Raw genomic sequence first — 25,082 nt, 5'->3', positions numbered from 1 at the left:
TAGCTTGGGCAAAAAAGGGAAATTTACTGACTCAAAGAATCCAAGGAACTGAACAACCAAACACTGAAGAGAGCAGCGATGAGGCTGGGCCTCTCAAACGGAGTTCTCTGTCTCAGTCTCTCTCCTTCTCTCTCCACTTTCTCACAACTCAGCAGCCATATGCTCTCTGCAGACCAGTTTTCTCCACACAGTGGAAAATACCTCCACCTCCAACTCTGGAGTTTTATGTCTTACAGCTCTGTCACCTGTAAAGGACTGACTCTTCTCAGTGAACTATTAGGACAATCCCACTGGCCCAGGCTGGCCAGATATCTACTCCTAGGACCACCAGACGGCAGGACAATGAAAGGACCTGGTGCTTTTCCACAGCTGTCACGTGGTTGAGCTCAGACCACTGCTCCATAAAGACTGGGGCGGGGCGGGGCAGGGGTGGGCTGAGGCGTGCCCTATGCATCCGCTGCCACGCTGTGACCGTTCACCACTTACAATCCCAGAGTTTAAATGCCCAGCTTTAAAGAATTCTCTGTATGTTACAGCCTGATGTCTTTAAGGCTCGTCCTTATCTCCTTCCTGCTCCCGTGTTTCTGTCTGTGGCGTCTGAGTTTGCGCCAGGATCTGCAGGCACACAGAAAACCGCATCAACAGAATCCCACGTGGTCAGCCCAGGGCGTCCGTGGCAATCTCGCCAGGTGCCGGGCACGCAGGAAGGTGCAGCCTCTCCGGCTCGTTCCCCGACCCTCAGGAGCCCCGCAAACAGGATGGGGGCGCGGGGGTTGGAGCGGAATGCCCAGCCAGCTCCACTTTAGAAAGCTGAGAAGGCGCCTGGGAAGAGGTTCGCCGTTCCCGTGGTGGGACCTCCACGTCTGACCTCCCGGAGCCTCCCCCCCGCCCCCCCCCCACCCCCGGGCGGGGCGCGCGTACCGGTGGAGCGAGTCCACTTCACCCAGGAAGAGAGCGTTTTAACAGTCGGCCGAGATGGCCATTAAATTACAGCGTGCACATTAAGATTCTGGCTGCGGCTACAGAGGAACACTTATCAGAGGTGAAGCCTCTGGAAATGCCATTCATCTCAACAGAGAGCTGCTGAGACAGAACAAAAAGAGAGGCAGGCCAGGGGCACGGGGCAGGAGCGCGCAGGGGGCGCGAGGGGCGCAGCGGCCCGCGCTGGATTCCGAATTCCTAGCAGAACGGTCTCCAGGCCTGGAGCTGGCCCTGGTCCGGCCTACACCAGACCAGACCCAGCCCTGGACCCAAGGCCCTGAGCAGCTGCGTCCTGGGGACCTAGCTTGTGCATTTGCTCTCCAACACACCCCTCTGGGGACAGATTATCCCTCCCATTGCTCAAAAGACGAGACTGAGGTGCAGAGCGGTGAAACCACAGGAAGCAAGGAGCAGACCTAGGATTCAAAACCAGGCCTGTCTAGCTTCAAAGTCTGGGTTTTTAACCACCGCGAACGCTGCTTCTGGAATAGTGTTCAGAGCTTGGGGCTCCTGGTCCTTCTGCATCCGAATTTGGCAATCCCCTCAGGGGCTAGTGAAGTGACCAATGGCCGCTCAGCCCCTAAAGAGATTTTTTTTTTAAGAAGAGAAAGGAGAAATTAACATATTTCCGGACACCTGACCGTTAGTAAAGGTAGTTTAACAAGAAAGAGCCCACAGATCCCGGCTGTAGGCCCAACACCCTCTCCTCCCGGACCCCCCCCCCCCCCTCCCAGCGCCCTCGGTGCTGATGCAGACACTGCACTTATCCGTGTGTGACAGGTTAGTTAGACAAACGTGCTGGGAGTAGGGAAGAATAATTAGCACGTTCATTAATTAGAGTACAGTTAGTAGTTTGACTGTGAAGACAACCATTTGTCAACAGAGATCAGGACAGCCGGGGCCAAGCAGCGACTCGGGGGCAGCAATTCACGGAAGGCGGTGGCACTGACCAGCTGCCATTAAAATCCATGGGAGCTGCGGCTCATCCACTTAGCGTCAGCACGCCTCCATCACCATGGCAACACGGGCCCACTTCAGGCAACAACATTCATGCATCCTTCACCTCACCACGGGTGGGTGGAGTGTTGCCGTTTCATGACGTCTCTCGCCTTCACTTTCTGGCCAAGGTTGCCCTCAGCGTTCATTAGGAAGAGGATTGCCCCGCACATAATCGTTGGGAGTGAGGGAGAGGGCGCAGAATGCCCCCAGGCTGCGGGTCAACTCTAGAGGGGCATGCAGATTATGGCCCAGGTCTGTAGGCACACACTGGAGGTGGCTACAAAGCAGTTCCTTTTAATTTCAGTTAATCTAAAGAATATTCAGACCTCGGACTTCCCCAGTGGTCCAGTGGTTAGGATTCTGCTCTTCCACTGCAGCGGGCAGGGGTTCGATCCCTGGTTGGGGAGCTAAGATTCCGCAAACTGCACGGCGTGGCAAAAAAAAAAAAAAAAAGAATATTCAGACCAGTATTGATCTGAATGAGAAGTGATAGGACCAAAGATCAGACCACAATTCGTTCCGGATGTCATACATAGGTAGTCTCCAAGAGAACCAACCAGCCTGGTTAAAGTGTCATGTCTTCTTCCCCGACCACAGTCAGATGGCCTTTCTTTATATGAACAGCCCGCAGTTCTGAACCGAACTGAGTTAGATAGAGATGAGCCCTCATGCCAGATGAGGAAATTGAGGGGTAGTGAGTATGCTACAACCTCAACGCTACCGATAAAAGTCCACGCATGCTCAGGGCACTGAGCTAGATGCCTCACAAATCAAAATGACATGTACAGATATGACCTCAGTTCTCTAGAAGCTCAAGTTACAGGCTGATAATATCAGCGCAAGGAAACAAATAGAAGCAGAAACCCGTAGGCTGCAAGAAACGAAGATAATATATCCGGAAAGCTTCTTTCTCTCTTGTCACAAACACACAACACAGTGTACTGTTATGAGTTTAATAGGAAAATTAAGCAAGTAACCCACAAGTGCAGAAGACATCATGTTGTGTTCTATGTACAAAAACAGAGGTTAGACATAGATTCCTTCACCCAAGTATCTGCTTAGTCTGCCTTATAGACTCACCAAGGAAAGGAGATCAGAAATGGTATGACCTGACTTGGGAAAGTTCAGTTCTAATAGTATTAAAAATTGCGATGCTCATATATGCTCAGCTGATTTTTGACAAAGTGATTCAATGAGGAAAGGAAAGTCTTTTCAATAAAGGGCACTAGAACAACTGGATATTCATATGGGGGGGAAATGAATCTTGACCCCGCCCCAAAATCACACAAAATATGACTAGAAATGAGTCTTTAACCTAAACATAAAAATTAAAATTATAAAGCTTCTAGAAGAAAATATAGGAGAAAGTCTTTGTGACTATGAGGAAGGCAAAGATTTTTTAGATAAGACACAAAAAGTGTGAGCTATGTAAGGGAAAAAAAAATCAATAAATTCGACTTCATCAAAATTGAAAACTTCTGCACTTCAGAAGACCATTAAGAAGATAAAAATGCAAGCCACAGACAGGGAGAAAATACGTGTACTACATAAATCTGATGAAGGACTTATAACCAGAACACATAAGGAACTTACTTTCAGTCAATGACAAGAATATAAACAACTCATTTTAAAAATGGGTAAATGACTTGAACAGATATTTCAAAAAAAGAAGATAGACAAACAGCCCAGAAGCGCCTGAAGAGATGCTCAATATCATTAGCCATCAGGGAAATGCAAATTAAAACCACAGTGAGATCCTACTATAAAGCTCTTAGAATGGTTAGCCAGGATGTGGAACAAGTGAAATTCTAATCTGTAACTGGTGAGAGTGTAAAATGCTAAATGTAAAAATGGCAAAATATAAATAAAAACACTTGGAAAAAGCTTGGCAGTTTCTTAAAAAGCTAGATACACACTTACTATTACCTAGCAATTCTTAGGTGTTTTTCCAAAAGAAGTAAAAACATATGTCCTATATCAGCAGGGGTTCAACCAGAGAAGCAGAACCACTAGAAGACTATATATATATATATGGATGTATTATAGGGATATGACCTAACACAATTGTGTGATTAAATAGCCTATGTGCATGTATGTATTTGCTTCTAGGGCAGATGTAACAAAGTACCACAAAGGCACAACTGGGTGCCTTAAAACAACAGAAGTTTATTGTCGTGGAGAGCAGAAGTCCAAAATCAAGTTGTTGGCAGGGCCACGTTGCCTCTGAAACCTACTTGCTCATGCAATTTACTTGTGGCTTCAGGCACTGCTTGAGCCCAGTCTCGTATACGTATACCCCTTCCATTTGATGATGGAATGTGGCTTTGTGAGCCCAACTTTCTAGCTTGGGTCAGATGACAGTCACTATGGACAACTCAGTTCACAAGCTACCATGATGGCCCATGGTGAAGAGTCAGCATTTACTACCAAGAGCAAGCCAGGTGTTTCTTAAAAGGAGAATAGTTATCTTCAGAGGATAACATAGCGTTGCTCCAACATCCTAAGGAGCTTTGCTAGGAGTCACCTGTAGAGGCCTGCCAAAGGCTCCAAACCGCATCTTCCTACCTACCGCTACCAGCGACCTACCAATAGAACTTCCACCACCACTGAATCGCGTTGTATCAGCAGAGTCTTTAGGCTCAGTGACAGACCAGCTTTCACAGCAGGCTGAATTTGAATTTGTATGCAAAAGGAAGATCATGATGCAGTTGAAGAGCTGAAATCTTTTTCATTTAGCTGGAAACCAGATTGAAGAGGTGGTATGAGAGGGACCTGGGGAACCCCGTCACAAAGGGCCCTACCAGTGCCATCAAGAAGTTTCAAGGGAATTCTCTGGTGGTCCAGTGGTTAGGACTCCACGCTCTTGCTGCCAAGGGCCTGGGTTCAATCCTTCGTCAGGGAACTAAAATTCCACAAGCTGCGCGAGGTGGCCAAAAATAAAAAAAAACTAAACAAGAAGTTTTGAAATGATCCCAGAGGCAAAGAGAAGCCACTCGAGGATTTTAAGAGGATTGTCTCGCAATCTGTATTTGCATTTTGGAAGATCACGCTGGCTACAGCATGGAGAGCAAGTTGGAGGAGCCAGCAGGGAGACGGGAGAGCAGTTGGGGGTCCGCTCCAGAGATCTATGGAGAAAAATGGCTTTGGGCACAAGATGGTAGATATGAGGGCTATTAAATAGTAACTATGAGGTTTAGTGAGGGATGGGGGATAAGGAAGAGAAGACAAGTGTGATTCTCAGATTTCTGACAACGCTCTGGATCTGGATGAGTGTTGGCGCAATTCCCTGAGAAGTTCCTCTTGAGACCCTTTCACTATCATCATTCTTATGGTACCTCATCAGGGGTCATTTGGGCACGTAGCTGAAGTCCCCAGTGCTTGGTTGACTTTGGCTCTTCTTGAGTGAATTCTGATGAGCGTCATAGCTCCCAGATGATCCACTTGACCGTACTATTGAGATATAGCACATTTAGACTTGATGCAGAGGTACGTGTATTAAAAATGAATGCCCATTTCCTATGGTCTCCTGACAGGAGTAGAGGGAGGTGTGCCCGGCTATCAGAAGGAAGGCGTATGGGGTAGACTCAACAAAGAGTCCATGAACCCTGTGTGATGACTGGAGAACTGAATTCCAAGCTTCGTTTCCCCCCAGATACACGGCCACAGGGGGTTCCCAGCTGGAGATTAGAGGTGCAGCATCCACGATGAAGTTCAACTCCTACAACCGAAGAGCACCTGTGCCCACAGAGAAGTGGGGAGAGAAATTAGAACGGCGGCTGTGTTCGCTGGAGGATGGCCTCAGGATGCAGACACCCCATTCTCTTAGGGAGCAGCAGGCAGAAGAGAGAAGAACGCCTTTGTCTGTCGTTCTGTCTTTATTGACAGAAATTATGCAACAAGCAAGTACATAGAACTCCGATCAAACGACTGGGCATTCAAAGATTCAAAAGTTAAGAGTCTTCCTCTGGCAAAATTAGCCTGACCACATTAACAGAGTATATACAGCATTGAAGTGTTTTTGTTCCTGGTTTCCTTTCGAATAAACTAGCTGAAAACATTACTGTTCGTGGCGTTAAATGGATTTCATAACTAATATAGGATGTGGCTAAATTCCTATTAGTGTGGTAATTTTAATTGAATTTCCTGACTCTTAACATGCTTAATTGTCAACTTTTAACACTGCATTAAACATAAGGTTCCAATGTTATTAATATGAAATGCTCACATTCCCCACGACTGTGATTATATTTTGCTTATCATTCCTGAATGTTGTATTAAGTCTATTTAAAAGATATCCCAAGAGACCCTTATATGTTTACTGCATTAGAAGAAAAACAGATGTTCTCACATATCCTGAGAGATATTACAATTTACACTGTATACGAAGGGTGTTGAGAACCACTTAGAGATCTTCTTAGGTGGCTAAGTTTTCAGTAATCCATAGCATCTGATTTTCTCTGTCACATTATAAAGTTAGAAAAAAAGTCTGTGATATTATAAAGTTAGAAAAAAATGCCAATCACATTTTCCAAATGCGAACACATATTTTTAAAGCATCTATGGGACTTCCCTGGTGGCGCAATGGTTAAGAATCCACCTGCCGATGCAGGGGACATGGGTTCAATCCCTGGTCCGGGAAGGTCCCACATGCCGCGGAGCAACTAAGCCACGCGAAGCAACTACTGAGCCCAGACGCCGCAACTACTGAAGCCTGCATGACTAGAGCCCGTGCTCTGCAACAAGAGAAGCCACCGCAATGAGAAGCCCGCACACCACAACGAAGAGTAGCCCCCGCTCACTGCAACTAGAGAAAGCCCACGCGCAGCAACGAAGACCCAACACAGCCAAAAATAAATAAATAAATAAACTTTTTTTTTTTAATCCCTTTTAAAAAAAAGTATCCTTAAAAAGAAGAAAAACAGGGCTTCCCTGGTGGCGCAGTGGTTGAGAATCTGCCTGCCAATGCAGGGGACACGGGTTCGAGCCCTGGTCTGGGAAGATCCCACATGCCGTGGAGCAACGTGGCCCGTGAGCCACAACTACTGAGCCTGCGCGTCTGGAGCCTGTGCTCCGCAGCAAGAGAGGCCGCGACAGTGAGAGGCCCGCGCACCGCGATGAAGAGTGGCCCCCACTCGCCTCAACTAGAGAAAGCCCACGCACAGAAACGAAGACCCAACACAGCCAAAAAATAATAAATAAATAAAATAACAAAAAGGTGCCCTTTAAAAAAAAGAAGAAAAACAAAGCATTTGAACTGCAGCCTTATTGTTCTCTGACTGTGTCTGAATCACATTCACAAGTTAGAACTGACACAGGCTTATCAACAAAACATCCCAAACAGTCACTCCTCACTCGACCTGGAGCTTGTCCATTAACGGCACCATGAACTATGACACGGCAAAGACAGCCCTAAGCAATCCAAGCAAGTTTAACAGAGAATATTCACTAAACACCATTGGATTCTTTGAAATGCCCTAAAGAGCCTGGTCATTGTATGCAGGATTGTAACAAGACTTGTTCTCTAAATTGTACACCTACAGGAAGAGATAAGGAGGAATGAGGGTGAGGCTTGGGGAACATTTGTTGAATGCAACTAAGTGCAAGCAACCGCAGCACATTATTTAATCTTGATAACAACCCTCTGAAGAGGCACCGTTGTCCCATTTTACAGCTGGGGACACTGAGGCTGAGAGAGGTCACACGAGCATGTGGTGAAGCTGAAATCCTAGCCTAGGCTTGTTTGACTCCAGAGAATCATAATAATAACAATAAATACTAACATTTATTGGTTGTTTTCTATGTGTGCCAGATACTGTCCTGAGCACTTTATATCCACTATAACCCCTAATTCTTACAAAAAGACTTTGTCACCCTTCTCTATTGTGACCATGTCACAGATGAGTGAACTGAGGAAATTTTCGGTCACTTTCCCACCATCGCACAACCCACCGAGAGCAGAGACGGGCCTCAGACCCGGGATAGTGTGACTCCAAGCCCATGGGGTTTCACCACAGTCTGCTCTGCACTGATAGGGGAAGGGACAGCAGGAAACAGGTACCATGGCAACAGTAAGAAGGGGCAACTTGATGGCAAGAGAGGAAAAAAGAAAAAAATTAAGAAGCAACCAGAGCACAAAAATAAAGCTGCCCAGGCTGAGGCGTCCAAAAGATGCAGCTGTCACTCAGGATGAGGGCAGGAGTTTGGGGGAGGGGAAGACTGTGAGGCCTGTGGCCACATGTTCAGTGAACTTGAGGGAGGGAGAGTAGGGAGGTCAGGGGGCAGCTAGGAATAGAGGGGGAGGGGGCTGTCATGACCTCAAAGCTCAGGGATTTTACGGGCGTTTCAAAAGCTGCATTGGGAAGCCAGGGCCACCCTGATCCCACCTCCTGATGTGACCTCAAGCCGCTGATGTAGCCCCACAGGTCTGCTTATGGTTGGAAAACATGTAAAAACTAGCCCAGACCCTGTGAAACTGACAAAGGAGCATGTCTCCCAGTGGGGTTCCCCTGGCCCCTGGGGATCGCTTCCTCTGGGCTGGTAGCTCTCATCACTCCAACATCACAGGCCCAGTGACTCGGACCCCTGCAGGCAGCTCAGCTCTGACGGGGGGCATAGCCTCGATGTCACGAGTTGGCAGATGTTGCCCCCAACTCAGCATCACAGTGATCATCAGGCCCTTAAATGCTGACATTCCTATTTGACTATGACCATGTATTTTTCTTATCACTTTGAATGTTGGATTTGGTAGCCAGGACGGGATCATCCTAGAAGTCAAGGGGCCACTTGCCTGAACATTAGTTCCTGAAAAGAAGCCCAAGAGAGGAAAGGGATGCTGTGTTACAGAAGGAAACTCGACGGGGAGCTTTTCAAACTGTTCTGGCCTCGAAACACATCCTGATGGATGGGCCCTTCCCACCATGAGGACGGCTTCCACGGGGGCTCAAGCCAGGAGGAGCCACCGGGGCAGGGCAGCAGGGCGCCTGGACCACTTCCCACCCCGTAAGTCACGTCCCAGCCTCCCTGGTCCACCTACAGGCCTTGGAGGTTACTGCCGCCTTTTCCTCTGCATGTACTGACAGGGAGGCCTCCAGGCTCAGGAGCAAGTAAAACTGGGCATGGAGATATTCTCTGCCCCCAGTGCTCGAGAAGACCCTTACCACCTTCACTCTGGCCAGTGCACTGTGGCACAACTATGTGGTCTTAGAATGTTTCTTAGAATAAAAGCTAACATAGAGCAAATGCAGCAAATGCACCAGACACTGTACCAAGAGCTTTTTCATCCAATGCCTCATTTAACATGGACAAAACCCTATTGTTATCGCCCTTTTTACAGATGAGGAAATTGAAGCTCAGAGAACCCCAGTCACTTGACTAAAGTCACAAAGCAAATAAAAACATGGTACTCAAAGCCAGTCCTGTCGACTCCAAAGCCAGTGAAACTTAGTTACTTCTTCTGGAGGCCCTGGAGGCTCAGGCAACCCGTCCATGGCGCACATCAACCTGGGGAAGGAGCAAGGTGGCGAAGCCAGGGAAGAGGGCAGCCCTGCTACAGCCTGTGAGCCATAGCCAATCGAGAAGGGATCTGACCACAAGGTGCCCTCTCCCCAGCCAAGGGACAGTCTCTCACAACCTTGATGCAGGTTCCAAAAGGGGAACCCAGCACAGTACCACGGTGAGTAATGATGCTGGGAGTGGCACTGCTCACAGAGTAAGATGAATTTCCCAACAGGAGCCACAGCCTGTAAGCTAAGTGGAGACATTCTGCCCAGTGCCCAGGGCCCAGTGGCAAGCTGGCTTCTCAGAGGCCACAAAAGCCCCCAACAGAACCTCCTACCAATGCTCCCCAAGTCGACCATCCTCCTGCCCAAAGCATCGTGAGAGCCGTCCGCAGGCTGCCCACGAGGTGCTGGGTCCCGGGAGCTCCTCCGACCCAGGGCAGCTGGCAGTCCTCCCGCCAGGCCCCTTGCCAGCCCCCTGCCTCTCTCAGGAGGAGACTGGGAATGCGGGGAGGGCAGGAAAGAATGAATGAGGGCTCGGAAAATGGACCACTCACGCTGAGCGATCCCACCAGTGTCCATACACGGTGGCACCCACACTTACTCCTCGAGTCTCCCCCCCACTTGCTCCACCCCCTTCGCCCTTGGTCCTGGAGAGGCCACTCATGAGGAGGGAATACAGTCACTGCCTCCGAGTGTCTTCCTCAGGAGAGCAGAAAGGATCGCCTGGCTTCTCCCTCCAAAGGGGCGGAGCGACGTTCTAAGCTCTCCGTCAATCTGAACACTCAGCTCAGGTCTTTTGTTCTAAGGTTAGTAAATCCATCACTTACCCTAATGCTTATTCAGCGTCCATTTATAAAGAGCCAGGGCGCAGAGGTACCACTCAGGGAGATCACAGTTATTTAATGCAAGGCAGATAAGAATCCCTCAAACTCTCAGTTTGCGAGGAGGGTGGCCCCATGTTCAGATTTATGGAACAAAACTTTAGAAGAAACTTGGTTTGGAAGTAGGTGGAGTTGGATGGAGATTCTGGGACCACTCTGGTTGCCAACAGAGCAATATTATTTTGAACAAAAGAAGTCAGCACAAAAGAATACATTCTGTATTACTCTATTCATATGAGGTGCTAGAAACAGGCAAAACTTAGCTATGGTGAGAAAAATCCAAACTGTTTTTGCCTGGGGACAGGGGACCCAGATTGACAAGGAAGGGACATGAGGTCATTTTCTAGGGTGATACCAATGTTTTCTATTTTGAGTGGGTGGTTTTAGATAGCTACCTTACACTTGTGAAAACTCATTGAACTGTGCACTTAAACTGTGTGGAATTTACATCATGTAAACAACACCTCCAAAAAACAAATTACCCTATTTGGTTAAGCGCTGTGGTCAGGTTTTTATTAATGCTACCAAATGTAATCCGTCGTTGATTCAGGAAGGAAGAACCAGAGCAAAAAGAAAGATAATAAAGGTGAAATGAAGAGCGGACAGAAGGCAGTGTGGCATACAGTGTGACCTCCTTTCGTAAGTCCTTAAACCTTCACAAGCACAGTCAAATTAATTGCATTGATCCCATAGTTTAACTGGATTTTCTTGTGCAGGTGGGTGGGAAGACTACTGAAAAGATGGAGCTTTGTGTACAGGGTGGAAATAGATCACATGTGCTTCTTCCTGAGGGGACACTCAAGGGACAAGGGAAGGTAGGCTTTCGGGTATTCCAGGCATCATGGGACGAGCTTTAGAAACTCACAGCCAGGAAACTGGGTGTGTGAACAAACGTACCTAAATCTTTGAAGCTCTAAGAGGCCCAAACTAACGTATGAGTTGGGTCTGCTAAGGGGAGAGGAGGGGTTATACCTGGTGCCTTGACCCCATTTGAGGTCTCGTTGTGTTTCTGTCCCCATCCTGGTTTCCAGCCGTTACATGCTGCAGGGGTATGGTTTCACCTCGAAGCCGTTTTCACAGCAGTATAGGACCTTCTTATGGAAGGCCACTTCCCTTGCCCATTTATTACCACCCAACACATATAGTCTTGTCCTCTGGCCCCTTTACCCCCAGCCTAGCCCAGCCCAGCTGGGGCTCCAGGAACAAAATCCCACAGTTGTGCATCTGCCCCTCACCCTCTGGGGTAGACTTCTGTGGGGCTTTCACAGCATCAGCAATAAGATCTTGTGTTCTGATCCCACAGCATCCATGCGGTTCCCATTGAAAAACAACAACACATGCCATCACTAATACCTACTGCAGTTCCTAGGGCACATGCCAAGTATTGATAAATGCTTTGACAATGATGATGGTGCTGGTGCTGGTGGTGATTTTGCGGATTATATCCCCACAATAGTGGCTCTTTCTTCTTCGGGTGGAGTCACACATCTCCTAGAAAAACTTTGCTTTAGAAAGTAAAAGAAATTGTGCTTATCAGACTCCAGCTCAGCAGGAACAGTGATCGTGGTATTTCTAGGGGATTCTCCCAGAAAGCCAGGGAGAAGAACTGGGCATGTGGAGCTCAGTGCCCTGAGGGGACTGTCCTCCAAGCAAACTTCACCTGCATTTTCTTCCACCTGACTAGCTGCAAATTAAATGCAAAAAGCTTCCAAACCCTAAAATTCCAGGGAACCACGTTAGTTCAGAGTGACAGATGTTATTGTTTTGCTGAACCCTAATTCCGTCAAACCACAGAGGTGGCCCTGCCTGTCAGGCAACTTCCTTGGCTTCTTGGTGTGACCTGCTGCTACGTCTTCACTCATGCCAGGCACTGAGATGTCTCTTGTCCTTCACTTGACGCAAATACTTTGTTTCGTATGAAATCCATCTCTTGTCTTTTCCATTAATCTGCAACCACTTTTAAAAATGCCACTTGGCATCAAAACGATTATAAACCCATTTATGGATACGGGTCCTGAGGTGGCAAAGTAGTACTCCTAACTGAGGGGGTCATTGGAGAGCACAGAATAGGCTTATCTCCATCTGTTCAGATGACCATAAACATGAAAACACACGGTCTTAACACACGATCCCTTGCAGAGGACTCACAACTCTGGGACCACAGCCAGGTGTATCCTCCCACCGCCCCGCTGTGGCCGGGGGCTGCAGACCCCGTCTGAGACACTCTTCACTCTTTCTCAAGTTTCCCTCAGTGCTTTCTTGCTTTGCTCCAAATCAGACTCTATTTGTTGCAAGAAAGCATGTTACGAATCCCAGAGTGCTTTTGCTCGGGCCTGTTCTAGGATCTTTAAAAGCAATGTTTATGTCCTGGTGGTTTCCTAACATTATCTTGCCAAGTATTACCTCCAGGCTTGATGTCACCGTCATGTAAGGCAATTCCATGAGACGCTCCCTTCCACTTGGGGTTTATGGACAGGGCTTTTTATTTTTCAGCCTCTGATTTGCATGGAACTTGGTACCCTAGAAGGGAGGGAGACGGAGGCTTTCTGTAAAACCCGGGGTCTGACCTCCTGTTTCCCACACACACCGGCGCTGCCACAGACTCTGGCCGGTCAGGCCCCGGCAGCTCCCTCCCCTGAGGCTCACTGACTGTCTGCTGGGGAACAAGTTCCTGGAAGGGGATTCTGCTCTTCAGGCTGGGAAAGGTCACACACTAATAATCTCCATGGCAGGAGCTGTCACCGGGGAACACCTGGCATCGAGGAAGAGATGCTCTGACATGGAAAGCCCCACCCTTCAGGGAGAGGTTTCTCAGCCAGTCTGGTCTGTGAACGAGCCCGGTGCCCAGTCCCCGCTGCTGGACGTCTACACAGCTTCTCTCCTACCAGCCAGGCCTCCACACCAGCGCTCACTCCTGTTTCCTCTTGGGGTAAATGAGATCCTGGCCCTCCCGCGCCCCCAGGCTCCCAACCAAGGCGTCACCCTCCTCTGCTCCTTCACACTCCTCCCCACGTCGAGGGTCTCATGGACCTGCCCCAGAGGTGTCTCTTTCCACCCCCCTAACAGTGTCTGCGTTCAGACTCTCATTACGACTTGTCTGGACTACTGCAGTGGCCTCCGAAATTACCTTCCCACCTCCGGTCACTCCTTTTGACAACCGATACTATGCACATCATCAGAATTATCATTCTTTGTGTTTGTTTTCTTTTTATTATTTAAAAAAAATTTTTTTTTTATTTACTATTTTGGCTGCACTGGGTCTTCGCTGTGGCGCGCCAGCTTTAGAGTCCGCGGGCCCAGTAGCTGCAATGCATGGGCTTAGTTACGGTATGTGGGGTCTCAGCTCCCCAACCAGGGATCAAGCCTGGGCCCCCTGCATTGGAAGCACGGAGTCTTAACCACTGGACCACCAGGGAAGTCCCCTTTGTGTTTTTTTTTAAACAAAGCAAAACAAACAAACAAAAAACATTGCTCCCATTGCACACAACACCATGGCAAAGCCTTGAAACTCAAGGCTCTTCCCAAACGAATCCCCTAGCCTCCTTCATTTCTGTATCTTTTGCTGCAAAACAAATTACCCCCCAAATGAGTGGCTTAAAGCGACAAAGAAAACATTTATTATCTCTCCCTCTCTGTGAGTCAGAAATTCAGGCATGTCCTAGCTGGGCAGTGCTGGCTTGGGTCTCTCAGGAGGTTTCAGTCAAGTTGTCAGCAGGGGCTGAAGTCGTCTGAAAGCTGGACCTCGGGCTGCAAGATCCACTTCCAAGGTGGCTCGCTCACGGGGACAGGAAGTGGGTGCTGGCTGTTGGCAGGAGACCTGAGTTCCTCCCCGACATGGGTCTCTCCCGACGCCACGTGTATGTCTCATGACAGGATGGCTGGCTTCCCCAGAGCAGGCAATCCAAAATCCAGTAAGGGAAGTGGAAACATTTTCTATGACCTAGCCTTAGAAGCCACACACCATCACTTCCACTATATTTAGTTGGTCACACAGACCAACCTTCATACAGTGTTGGGAGGACTATGAAAGAGCATGAATGCCCCAAGGCGAGGACCACCGGGCACCACCTTGGAGGCTGGCTGCCATGCTTTTCCATCGTGACCCTCACCCTCCCATCCTGGGCACCCTGCATGGTAGCCACTCAAAATGACCCTCCTCCCACTCCTAGCTGCCCAAATCTTCCCAGTTCTGCCAGAGCTCACTCTTCCATGAAGGCAACCCAGATCCCATAAGCTTTAATAATCTCCTGGTTCACTTAGCACTTTTACTTCCGTTGCAGTACTTATCACACTCTGCCTTGTATTATAGTTGGGTGCAAATGTATCTACCTCCAAAAGACTGAAAACTCCTAAGGAGAAAATCCCTGACATTTGCATTTTCACCCAGTCCTTGGCAAAATACTTGAAGAAGATGCTCTATAAAAAATTTATTAAATTGAGGACTTCCCTGGTGGCACAGTGGTTAAGAATCTGCCTGCCAGTGCAGGGGACACGGGTTCGAGCCCTGGTCCGGGGAGATCCCACATGCTGCGGAGCAACTAAGCCCGTGCGCCACAACTATTGAGCCCGTGCGCCACAACTATTGAGCCCGCATGCCACAACTACTGAAGCCTGTGCGCCTAGAGCCTGTGCTCCGCAACAAGAGAAGCCACCGCAATGAGAAGCCCATGCACCGCGAGGAAGAGTAGCCCCCTCTTGCCGCAACTAGAGAAAGACTGCTCGCAGCAACAAAGACCCAATGCAGCCAAAAATAAATATTTATAAAACAGAAATTAAATTGAATTGAATGTGTCTTTCTTCCTGCCAGACTGGGAAGAGACTATTTCATTTAACATCATACTACGGGTCTACTATGTGCTAGCTGTTGGGGACAGACATGTTTCTTGCTCCAACGGAGTTTTCAGCCTAGCGAAACATTGATAACTTCTCCCAAATGACTGGACAAATGGCACCACATTTAAAAATCTCTATTCTGTAAACTCAGTGCATTAGAATATTACTGAAAGTATTTTAAAATAAGATTTTATAAAGATTTTATGGCCCAATCCTTCCACTTTCTTCTCAGCTTTCTTGTGATGGTTCCTATTCATGCATTCATTCATTTACTCGTTCACGCACCTACTGTGGGGATTCAAAGATGAACAAGAGAGTTTCTCCTTTTAAGACCTTTGTAATCCAGTGGAGGAGACAAACGAGCACAAAGATGACTATAACGCAGCTGGTAGCACGGCAGCAACAGCAAATTCTGAGAGTGATTCAGGAGATGGTCCTCTGCAAGCGTGTGAGGGGCAGGACCCTTGCTTCTGCTATAGGAGCTGCTGAGAGCACAGGAACCACCACAAACTACACCAGAGATTAAAAAGCTGTGTCTTTTTTGTCCAGCAAGATCTGGACACCGTCCCCTGATCCCCAGAACAAAACATCCTTGCCAATCTCTCCCTCTTTCTATGCAGGCAATTGAGAGCCAAGAAAGGAAACAGGAACAGGGATGCATTGAAATTCTCTAGGTAAAAAGTCTCGGCAGTGTGCTTCCCTCAGAAAGGAAATGGGCCAGTCCTCACCTTGGACTGCTCAGTGCTGGCTGTCCCCTCTCTGGACCACGGTAGCCGGCCTGGAGAGGACAGGTACACCAGTGATTCAACACTAGGGACTCCAAGGAATCCAGCACCTGCTAATCTTCCAAAAACAAGGGAAAAAATGAAATCATGCTCAGATATTAATTCCCAGGGAATCAGGACTATTCTTATCATTACCGTATTTTTTTGATCCATGAATAAGAACACCTGGCTAGTCCCATTGTTTGGCACATGGGTCTAGTTATCAGGTGGAATATTTTCCTTCACTGCTGTCCTGGAACACTGGGACCTACGACTGCTAAAGCAAACTTCATGAAAGCTCATTTTTTAAAATAGATCTTTATTGGAGTATAATTGCTTCACAGTACTGTTTGTTAGTTTCCGTTGTACAACAAAGTGAATCAGCCATATGCATACATATGTCCCCATATCTCCTCCCTCTTGCGTCTCCCGCCCACCCTCCCTATCCCACCCCTCTAGGTGGTCACAAGGCACCGAGCTGATCTCCCTGTGCTATGCAGCTGCTTCCCACTAGCTACCTATTTTACATTCGGTAGTGTATATATGTCCATGCTATTCTCACTTTGCCTCAGCTTTCCCCTCCCACCCCATGTCCTCAAGTCCATTCTCTATGCCTACATCTTTATTCCTGCCCTGCAACTAGGTTCATCAGTACCAATTTTTTTTTTTTAGGTTCCATATATATGTGTTAGCATATGGTATTTGTTTTCCTCTTTCTGACTTACTTCACTCTGTATGACAGGCTCTAGGTCCATCCACCTCACTACAAATAACTCAGTTTCGTTTCTTTTTATGGCCGAGTAATATTCCATTGTATATATGTGCCACATCTTCTTTATCCATTCATCTGTCGATGGGCATTTAGGTTGGTTCCATGTGCTGGCTATTGTAAATAATGCTGCAATGAACATTGTGGTACGTGTCTCTTTTTGAATTATGGTTTTCTCAGGGTATATGCCCAGTAGTGGGATTGCTGGGTCATATGGTGGTTCTATTTTTAGTTTTTTAAGGAACCTCCATACTGTTTTCCATAGTGGTTGTATCAATTTACATTCCCACCAACAGTGCAGGTGGGTTCCCTTTTCACCACACCCTTTCCAGTGCTTACTGTTTCTAGATTTTTCTTTTTTTTTTAAGCAATCCCTCCAGGACATTCTTTTTTTTTTTTTTATTAATTAATTAATTTTTATTTTTGGCTGTGTTGGGTCTTCGTTTCTGTGTGAGGGCTTTCTCTAGTTGCGGCAAGTGGGGGCCACTCTTCATCGCGGTGCGTGGGCCTCTCATTATCGTGGCCTCTCTTGTTGCGGAGCACAGGCTCCAGACGCGCAGGCTCAGTAATTGTGGCTCACGGGCCCAGTTGCTCCGCGGCATGTGGGATCTTCCCAGACCAGGGCTCAAACCCGCGTCCCCTGCATTGGCAGGCAGAATTCTCAACCACTGTGCCACCAGGGAAGCCCTTAGATTTTTTGATAACGGCCATTCTGACCAGCGTGAGGTGACACCTCATTGTAGTTTTGATTTGCATTTCTCTAATAATTAGTGATGTTGAGCATCTTTTCATGTGCCTCTTGGCCATCTGTATGTCTTCCTTGGTGAAATGTCTACTTAGGTCTTCCGCCCATTTTTTAACTGGTTTGTTGGTTTTTTTGACATTGAGCCCCATGAGGTATGTATATTTTGGAGATTAATCCTTTGTCTGTTGCTTCATTTGCAAATGTTTTCTCCCATTCTGAGGGTTGTCTTTTTCTCTTGTTTATGGTTTCCTTTGCTGTGCAAAAGCTTTTAAGTTTAATTAAGACCCATTTGTTTATTTTTGTTTTTATTTCTGTTACTCTAGGAGGTGGGTCAAAAAAGATCTTGCAGTGGTTTATGTCAAAGAGTGTTTTTCCGATGTTTTCCTCTAAGAGTTTTATACTGCCTGGTCTTACATTTAAATCTTTAATCCACTGTGACTTTATTTTTGTGTATGGTGTTAGGGAGTGTTCTAATTTCATTCTTTACATGTAGCTGTCCAGTTTTCCCAGCACCACTTATTGAAGAGGCTGTCTTTTCTCCATCGTATGTTCTTGCCTCCTTTGTCATAAATTAGTTCCCCATACGTGCGTGGGTTTATCAATCACTGGGCATTCTATCCTGTACCATTGATCTATATTTGTTTTTGTGCCAGTACCATACTGTCTTGATTACTGTAGCTTTGTAGTATAGTTTGAAGTCGAGGCACCTGATTCCTCCAACTCTGTTTTTCTTTCTCAAGATTGCTTTGACTATTCGGGGTCTTCTGTGTTCCCATACAAATTGTAAAATTTTTTGTTCTAATTCTGTGAAGAATGCCACCGGTAGTTTGATAGGGATTGCACTGAATCTGTAGATTGCTTTGGGTAGTATAGTCATTTTCACAATATTGATTCTTCCAATCCAATAACATGGTATATTTCTCTGTCTGTTTATGTCATCTTTGATTTCTTTCATCAGTGTTTTATAGTTTACTGAGTACAAGTCTTTTGCCTCCTTAGGCAGATTTATTCCTAGGTATTTTATTCTTTTTGTTGGAATGGTAAATGGGAGTGTTTCCTTAATTTCTCTTCTTGATTTTTCAGTGTTGGTTATAGGAATGCCAGAGATTTCTGTGCATTAATTTTGTATCCTGCAACCTTACCAAATTCATTGATTAGTTCTAGCAGTTTTCTGGTGGCATCTTTAGGACATTCTATGTATAGTACCATGTCATCAGCAAATAGTGACAGTTTTACTTCTTCTTTTCCAATTTGTATTCCTTTTATTTCTTTTTCTTCTCTGATTGCCATGGCTAGGACTTCCAACACTATGTAGAATAAGAGTGGTGAATGTGAACATCCTTGTCTCATTCCTGATTTTCGTGGAAATGCTTTCAGTTTTTCACAATTGAGTATGATGCTTGCTGTGGGTTTGTCATATATGGCCTTTATTATGTTGAGGTAGGTCCCCTCTATGCCCATTTTCTGGAGAGTTTTTATCATAAATGGGTGTTGAATTTTGTCAAAAGCTTTTTCTGCATCTATTGAGATGATCATATGGTTTTTATTCTTTAATTTGTTGATATGGTGTATCACATTGATTGATTTGCGTATATTGAAGAATCCTTGCATCCCTGGGATAAATCCCACTTGATCATGGTGTATGATCCTTTTAATGTGTTGCTGGATTCTGTTTGCTAGTATTTTGTTAAGGATTTTTGCAACTATGTTCATCAGTGATATTGGCCTATAATTTTCTTTTTTTGTGATATCTTTTTCTGGTTTTGGTATCAGGGTGATGGTGGCTTTGTAGAATGAATTTGGGAGTGTTTCTCCCTCTGCAATTTTTTGCAAGAGTTTGAGAAGGATCGGTGTTAGCTCTTCTCTAACTGTTCGATAGAATTCGCCTGTGAAGCCATCTGGTCCTGGACTTTTGTTTCTTGGAAGATTTTTAATTACGGTTTCAATTTCATTACTTGTGATAGGTCTGTTTATATTTTCTAATTCTTCCTGGTTCAGTCTTGGAAAATTGTACCTTTCCAAGAATTTGTCCATTTCTTCGTGGTTGTCCATTTTATTGGCATATAGTTGTTTGTAGTAGTCTCTTATAATCCTTTGTATTTCTGCAGTGTCAGTTGTGATTTCTCCTTTTTCATTTCTAATTTTATTGATTTGCATCCTCTCCCTTTTTTTCTTGATGAGCCTGGCTAAAGGTTTATCAATTTTGTTTATCTTCTCAAAGAACCAGCTTTTAGTTTTATTGATTTTTGCTATTGTTTTCTTCATTTCTATTTCATTTATTTCTGCTCTGATCTTTATGATTTCTTTCCTTCTACTGACTTTGGGTTTTCTTTGTTCTTCTTTCTCGAGTTGTTTTAAGTGTAGGGTTAGATTGTTTGAGATGTTTCTTGTTTCTTGTGGTGACACTGAATTTCTATAAACTTCTCTCTTAGAAAGGCTTTTGCTGCTTCCCATAGGTGTTGGGTCATCATGTTTTCATTGTCATTTGTTTCTATGTATTTTTTTATTTCTTCTTTGATTTCTTCAGTGATCTCTTGGTTATTTAGTAGCGCACTGTTTAGCCTCCATGTATTTGTGTTTTTTACAGTTTTTTTCCTGTAAGCGATTTCCAATCTTATAGCGTTGTGGTCAGAAAAGATGCTTGATACGATTTCAATTTTCTTAAAGTTTCCAAGGCTTGATTTGTGACCCAAGATGTGATCTATCCTGGAGAATGCTCTGTGTGCCCTTGAGAAGAAAGTGTATTCTGCCTCTTTTGGGTGGAATGTTCTATAAATATCAATTAGATCTATTTGGTCTATTGTGTCATTTAAAGCTTGTGTTTCCTTATTTATTTTCTGTTTGGATGATCTGTCCATTGGTGAAAGTGGGGTATTAAAGTCCCCTATTATTATTGTGTTACTGTCGATTTCTCCTTTATGGTTGTTAGCATTTGCCTTATGCATTGAGGTGCTCCTATGTTGGGGGCATAGACATTTATAATTGTTATATCTTCTTCTTGGATTAATCCTTTGATCATTATGTAGTGCCCCTCCTTATCTTTTATAACAGTCTTTATTTTAAAATCTATTTTATCTGATACGAGTATTGCTACTCCAGCTTTCTTTTGATTTCCATTTGCATGGAGTATCTTTTTCCATCCCCTCACTTTCAGTCTGTATGTGTCCCTAGGTCTGAAGTGGGTCTCTTGTAGACAGCGTATATATGGGTCTTGTTTTTGCATCCATTCAGCCAGTCTGTGTCTTTTGGTTAGGGCATTTAATCCATTTACATTCAAGGTTATTATTGATATGTATGTTCCTATTACCATTTTCTTAATTGTTTTGGATTTGTTTTTGTGGGTCTTTTTCTTCTCATGTGTTTCCCTCCTAGAGAAGTTTCTTTAGCATTTGTTGTAAATCTGGTTTGGTGGTGCTGAATTCTCTTAGCTTTTGCTTGTCTGAAAAGCTTTTGATTTCTCCGTCGAATCTGAATGAGATCCTTACTGGGTAGAGTAATCTTGGTTGCAGGTTTTTCTCTTTCATCACTCTAAGTATATCCTGCCACTCCCTTCTGGCCTGCAGAGTTTCTGCTGAAAAATCAGCTGATAACCTTATGGGGATTCCTTTGTATGCTATTTTTTGTTTTTCCCTTGCTGCTTTTAATATTTTTTCTTAGAAGTTAATTTTTGTTAGTTTGATTAATATGTATCTTGGTGTGATTTTCCTAGGGTTTATCTTGTATGGGACTCTCTGTGCTTCCTGGACTTGGGTGACTATTTCCTTTCCCATGTTAGGGAAGTTTTCGACTATAACCTCTTCAAATATTTTCTCAGACCCTTTCTTTTTCTCTTCTTCTTCTAGGACCCCTATAATTCGAATGTTGGTGCGTTTAGTGTTGTCCCAGGGGTCTCTGAGATTGCCTTCAATTCTTTTCATTCTTTTTCTTTATTCTGCCCCTCGGCAGTTATTTCCACCATTTTGTCTTCCAGCTCACTGATTCGTTCTTCCACCTCAGTTATTCTGTTATTGATTCCTTCTAGTGTATTTTTCATTTCAGTTAGTGTGCTGTTCATCTCTATTTGTTTGTTCTTTAGTTCTTCTAGATCTTTGTTAAACATTTCTTGTATTTTCTCAATCCGTGCCTCCATTCTATTTCCAAGATTCTAGATCATCTTTACCATCATTACTCTGAATTCTTTTTCAGGAAGATTGCCTATTTCCTCTTCATTTATTTGGTCTTGTAAGTCTTTACCTTGCTCCTTCATCTGTGACATACTTTTTTGCTGTCTCAGTTTTTTTTGTTTGTTTGTTTTTTTAATGAGTGGGATTGTGTTCCTGTCTTACTGGTTGTTTGGCCTGAGGCTTCCAACACTGGAGTTTGTAGGCTATTGGGTAGAGCTGGGTCTTGGTGCTGAGATGAGGATCTCCGTGAGACCTCACTCCGATGAATATTCCCTGGGATCTGAGGTTTCCTGTTAGTCCAGTGGTTTGGACTTGGAGCTCCACTGCAGGAGCTTCGGCCCCATCCCCGACTCGGGAACCAAGAGCCCACATTCCGCATGTGGTGGCAGAAAAAAAAAGAGAACAATAATAAAGTAAAAAATAAAATCAGACTAGGAAACTAACAGATATGTTAGAAAGAATATAAAAATAAAAATATAGATGAATCAACAACTGGAAGGTACATCAGTACCACAATAGTAAAAAAGAGGGAAAAGAAAGAAAAAAAAGGGGGAAAGGCATTGGCTGTGGAGGGCGGGGTCTAAGCACGGGTGAGGTTTGGGTGGTGGGCGGGGCCAATGCTCAGGACCCACAGGGCTGGAAAAGGCCCTGAGGGCCGTGGGGGGTGGGGCTTAGGCTCAAGGAACATAAGGGGCCCAGGCGTGCCCCCTACCCCTGGTCTCAGAGGGCAGGGGACCTCAGCTGGGAGTCCAGCAGGCTTCCTGGGCTCACGTGGGTGGGGCTAACCCATGCGCTCTCCTCCGGGAGGGCCCATCCCTCCTGCCTCTCCTTATCTCCCCGGACTCCCTCCTATGCCCCCAGGACCCATGCGGCCTGGAGGGGGCTTTGGAGGGGGGAATACTGGCCTGGGAGCTCAGCAGACTTCCCAGCCCGAGTGGGCTAGGCAATCGCCCTCCGCTCCTCCCGGAGGGTCCCTCCTGCCTGCCTTTCCTGATCTCCCTGGCCTCAGGGTCCCTGATCCTGTCTGGCCTCCACTACTCCTCCCCCCTCAGTCAACCCACGTCCTACCGGTTCATTTGGGGGTTCCTCCCGTCTCCTTGGGCATCAGGGTCCCCCACCTTCATTTATTTTTAAGGCATGTATTTTAATGTATGTGAAGTATATGATACACATAAAAAGGATTTTTGAGATATATGTACAGTTTAAAGCTTAATAAAATGAACACCACGGACCCACTACCCCGCTCAAGAAATAAATGTCAGATTATTAGTAATAAGAAGAGTTAACATTTTCTGAGCACTTATCACGTGCCAGGCACTGTTCTAAGCACCTCACATATTATGGGATGGATCCTCACAATAGCCTTATCAGTCAGGTGGAGGGAGTGGCAGGGAGGAGGGGCAGGAGGCTGTGTACAGAGGAAACGCTCGTTTCAGACTCTGCAGCCGACAGACAGAGGGATTTGGAGAAGAGTGGACACTTTGGTGACTCTTTCTCCCTTTCCTTTCATTGTCCCTCTGTTGACGTCCCAGTTGTTTAGTGACGATGTCCTGTTTCCCATAAAAAGATAAGACCAATGTTTACTAGTTTGAAAAGCCTATGAAAATTATCCCCAGAGCTGACTTCTTCACCCTTCTGCCCACAGAAATACTCCACAATACCCTCCTCTTTGCAAATGATGAGAGTATCGTGCTCTCCTTCCAGCAGACATAAGAACAAGGGGATTTCCATAGCCACAAGGTGAATGGAAGGGAAACTAACTTTTAGCAACGTGGCCCGTTCACCTCTGTCTACTGGCTCACATATTATAGCACACAACAATTCAATAAAACCTCCATGCCCACATTTCTTCTTTAACGTGCTCCCTTCCAATAATTGAGCATAAAGACTTATTTCAGGGAACTTGGTCCTCCGTTCCCCTCCTTGCAGAAATCACCTTCATGGAAAAAGTCAACTTCAGTTCCTGGAACAGTCAACAGCATCCTCAGAACTAATGTCCAGGCCACACTGCAGCGTGGCAATGGGCTGTGAGAGCAGAGATTCCCCCCCAGGGTCACTGGGGCAGCCCGAGGCAGGGGACCGGGGAGAGAGCTTGCCACTGAGCCCCCGTCCAGTCTTCACGACAATGATTGGGAGGGAGAGTTGCAACATCTTGAGAACTCAGGGCCCAGCGGGAAGCCTTTGCACAGGAAAGTGATGTCCTCCCTGTTACCAGGAGGTGGGACCCAGACTGGGTCCCGGTCACGAGCTGCACCCTTCCGGACATGCAGAAGCCACTGACTGTCCACGGGGAGGAGGAGCCCAGCACAAGAGAGAAGCTCTCCTCTGAAACAGGGTGCTGGAGAACAGGAATGGCCGGCCAGACAACCTCGGGGGGGGGGCCTGGGGGATGGGATGGAAATGGGGGTGGCGTGGCTGTGAGGCTTCCCACCAGCATCCAGGGGGTCGCAGAGAACTGTGTGTCTAGGCACCTGGGTCATCTTTAGGAGAACTCAACTCACCTGCACATCCGATGGGGAAGGAGAGAGCAGCTACCTGGGCCACTGAGGGTGGCCACACACTTTCTGTGGGTTCCTGAGAAGATGAGCTTATGGACTGGTTTCACTTTCAAGAAAACTTCCTTGGGACACATTTTGACAAATGAGGATCAGTGACTTTATAAAATGTCAAAGAAAATCTTTACGTTTCTTGATGGGGCTCAAGCCGAGGGAAGAGCAAGTGGTGGCAGCTCACGCCCCAGGCACCTCTGGCCCAGAGGTTACAGCAATGGTTTCCCAGTAAGCCAGCCCAGGGCCCTATCACAGAGCCAAGAGCCAACTGGCAGTTCATTCCTACCAAAAAACTCCTGGGAAACCAGATCCAGGCTGTGGTTGTCAATCAGCAGCAAATTTAAAGGATGTGAAGGCAGAAACACAGGGCAGGAAAAGATGTAATGATAAAAAAAACAAAAAAACTCATTACCCACATGCCTGGCTAGGTAACGAGACACGCACAGACTCATATGCATCGTGGTGATTTTGCATCAAATTACAAACCTTACCCCTGAGAGCCAAGAACGACGTTAGAGCCAGAACAATCATGGGAGTTTTTAATACTACAAAAAACTTTCAAGAAATACAAATTGTTTAAATTGAGGTATTTATTTTCCTCTTAGTAGGATGGCATGCCATGGCCATGACCTCTTATTGCCAAATGTCCAAAATCGGAGTATTGGTGGAAATTAAGCAAAAGATCTTTTTCAATGACCCAGCATTAGAATGATAGACAAAGGGCAGGAAGGCCTGAGGCTGAGGTTTTGGGCGTCCACAGCAAGCAGGCTCTGGCGGGCAGGGGTGAGTCTGGAGCCTGCACTGCCCTGTGGGCTGTGTCCCCGCTTCCTTCCTCCTTCTCTGTTCACACTCTCACTCTCCGCCCCTCCTCTTCCACTTCCACTTTCTTTCCTCCCACT

At 46.2% G+C, this 25,082-nt stretch overlaps 1 protein-coding gene across 4 annotated transcripts in view; it reads right to left on the bottom strand.

Annotated features, from left to right (window-relative positions):
* The window catches only part of ALOX5AP (arachidonate 5-lipoxygenase activating protein), a 75,867-nt gene that overhangs the window by 32,722 nt on the left and 18,063 nt on the right, over positions 1-25,082 (bottom strand). For 2 of the 4 annotated variants that reach the window (XM_068526839.1, XM_068526842.1), the window contains exon 3: positions 12,764-12,880. The exons of the other annotated variants lie outside the window; for them this stretch is intronic. In XM_068526839.1, coding sequence (XP_068382940.1) covers positions 12,764-12,802 — 39 coding nt within the window. In that variant the 5' untranslated portion in view covers positions 12,803-12,880. The remainder of the gene's footprint in view (positions 1-12,763; positions 12,881-25,082) is intronic. 4 annotated transcript variants of the gene reach the window in all.

This window comes from Eschrichtius robustus, chromosome 18 (genome assembly GCF_028021215.1).
Source record: "Eschrichtius robustus isolate mEscRob2 chromosome 18, mEscRob2.pri, whole genome shotgun sequence".
Lineage (NCBI taxonomy): Eukaryota > Metazoa > Chordata > Mammalia > Artiodactyla > Eschrichtiidae > Eschrichtius > Eschrichtius robustus.
Note: the sequence above shows the minus strand (reverse complement) of the source record. Positions and strands in the feature narration are given on the sequence as shown.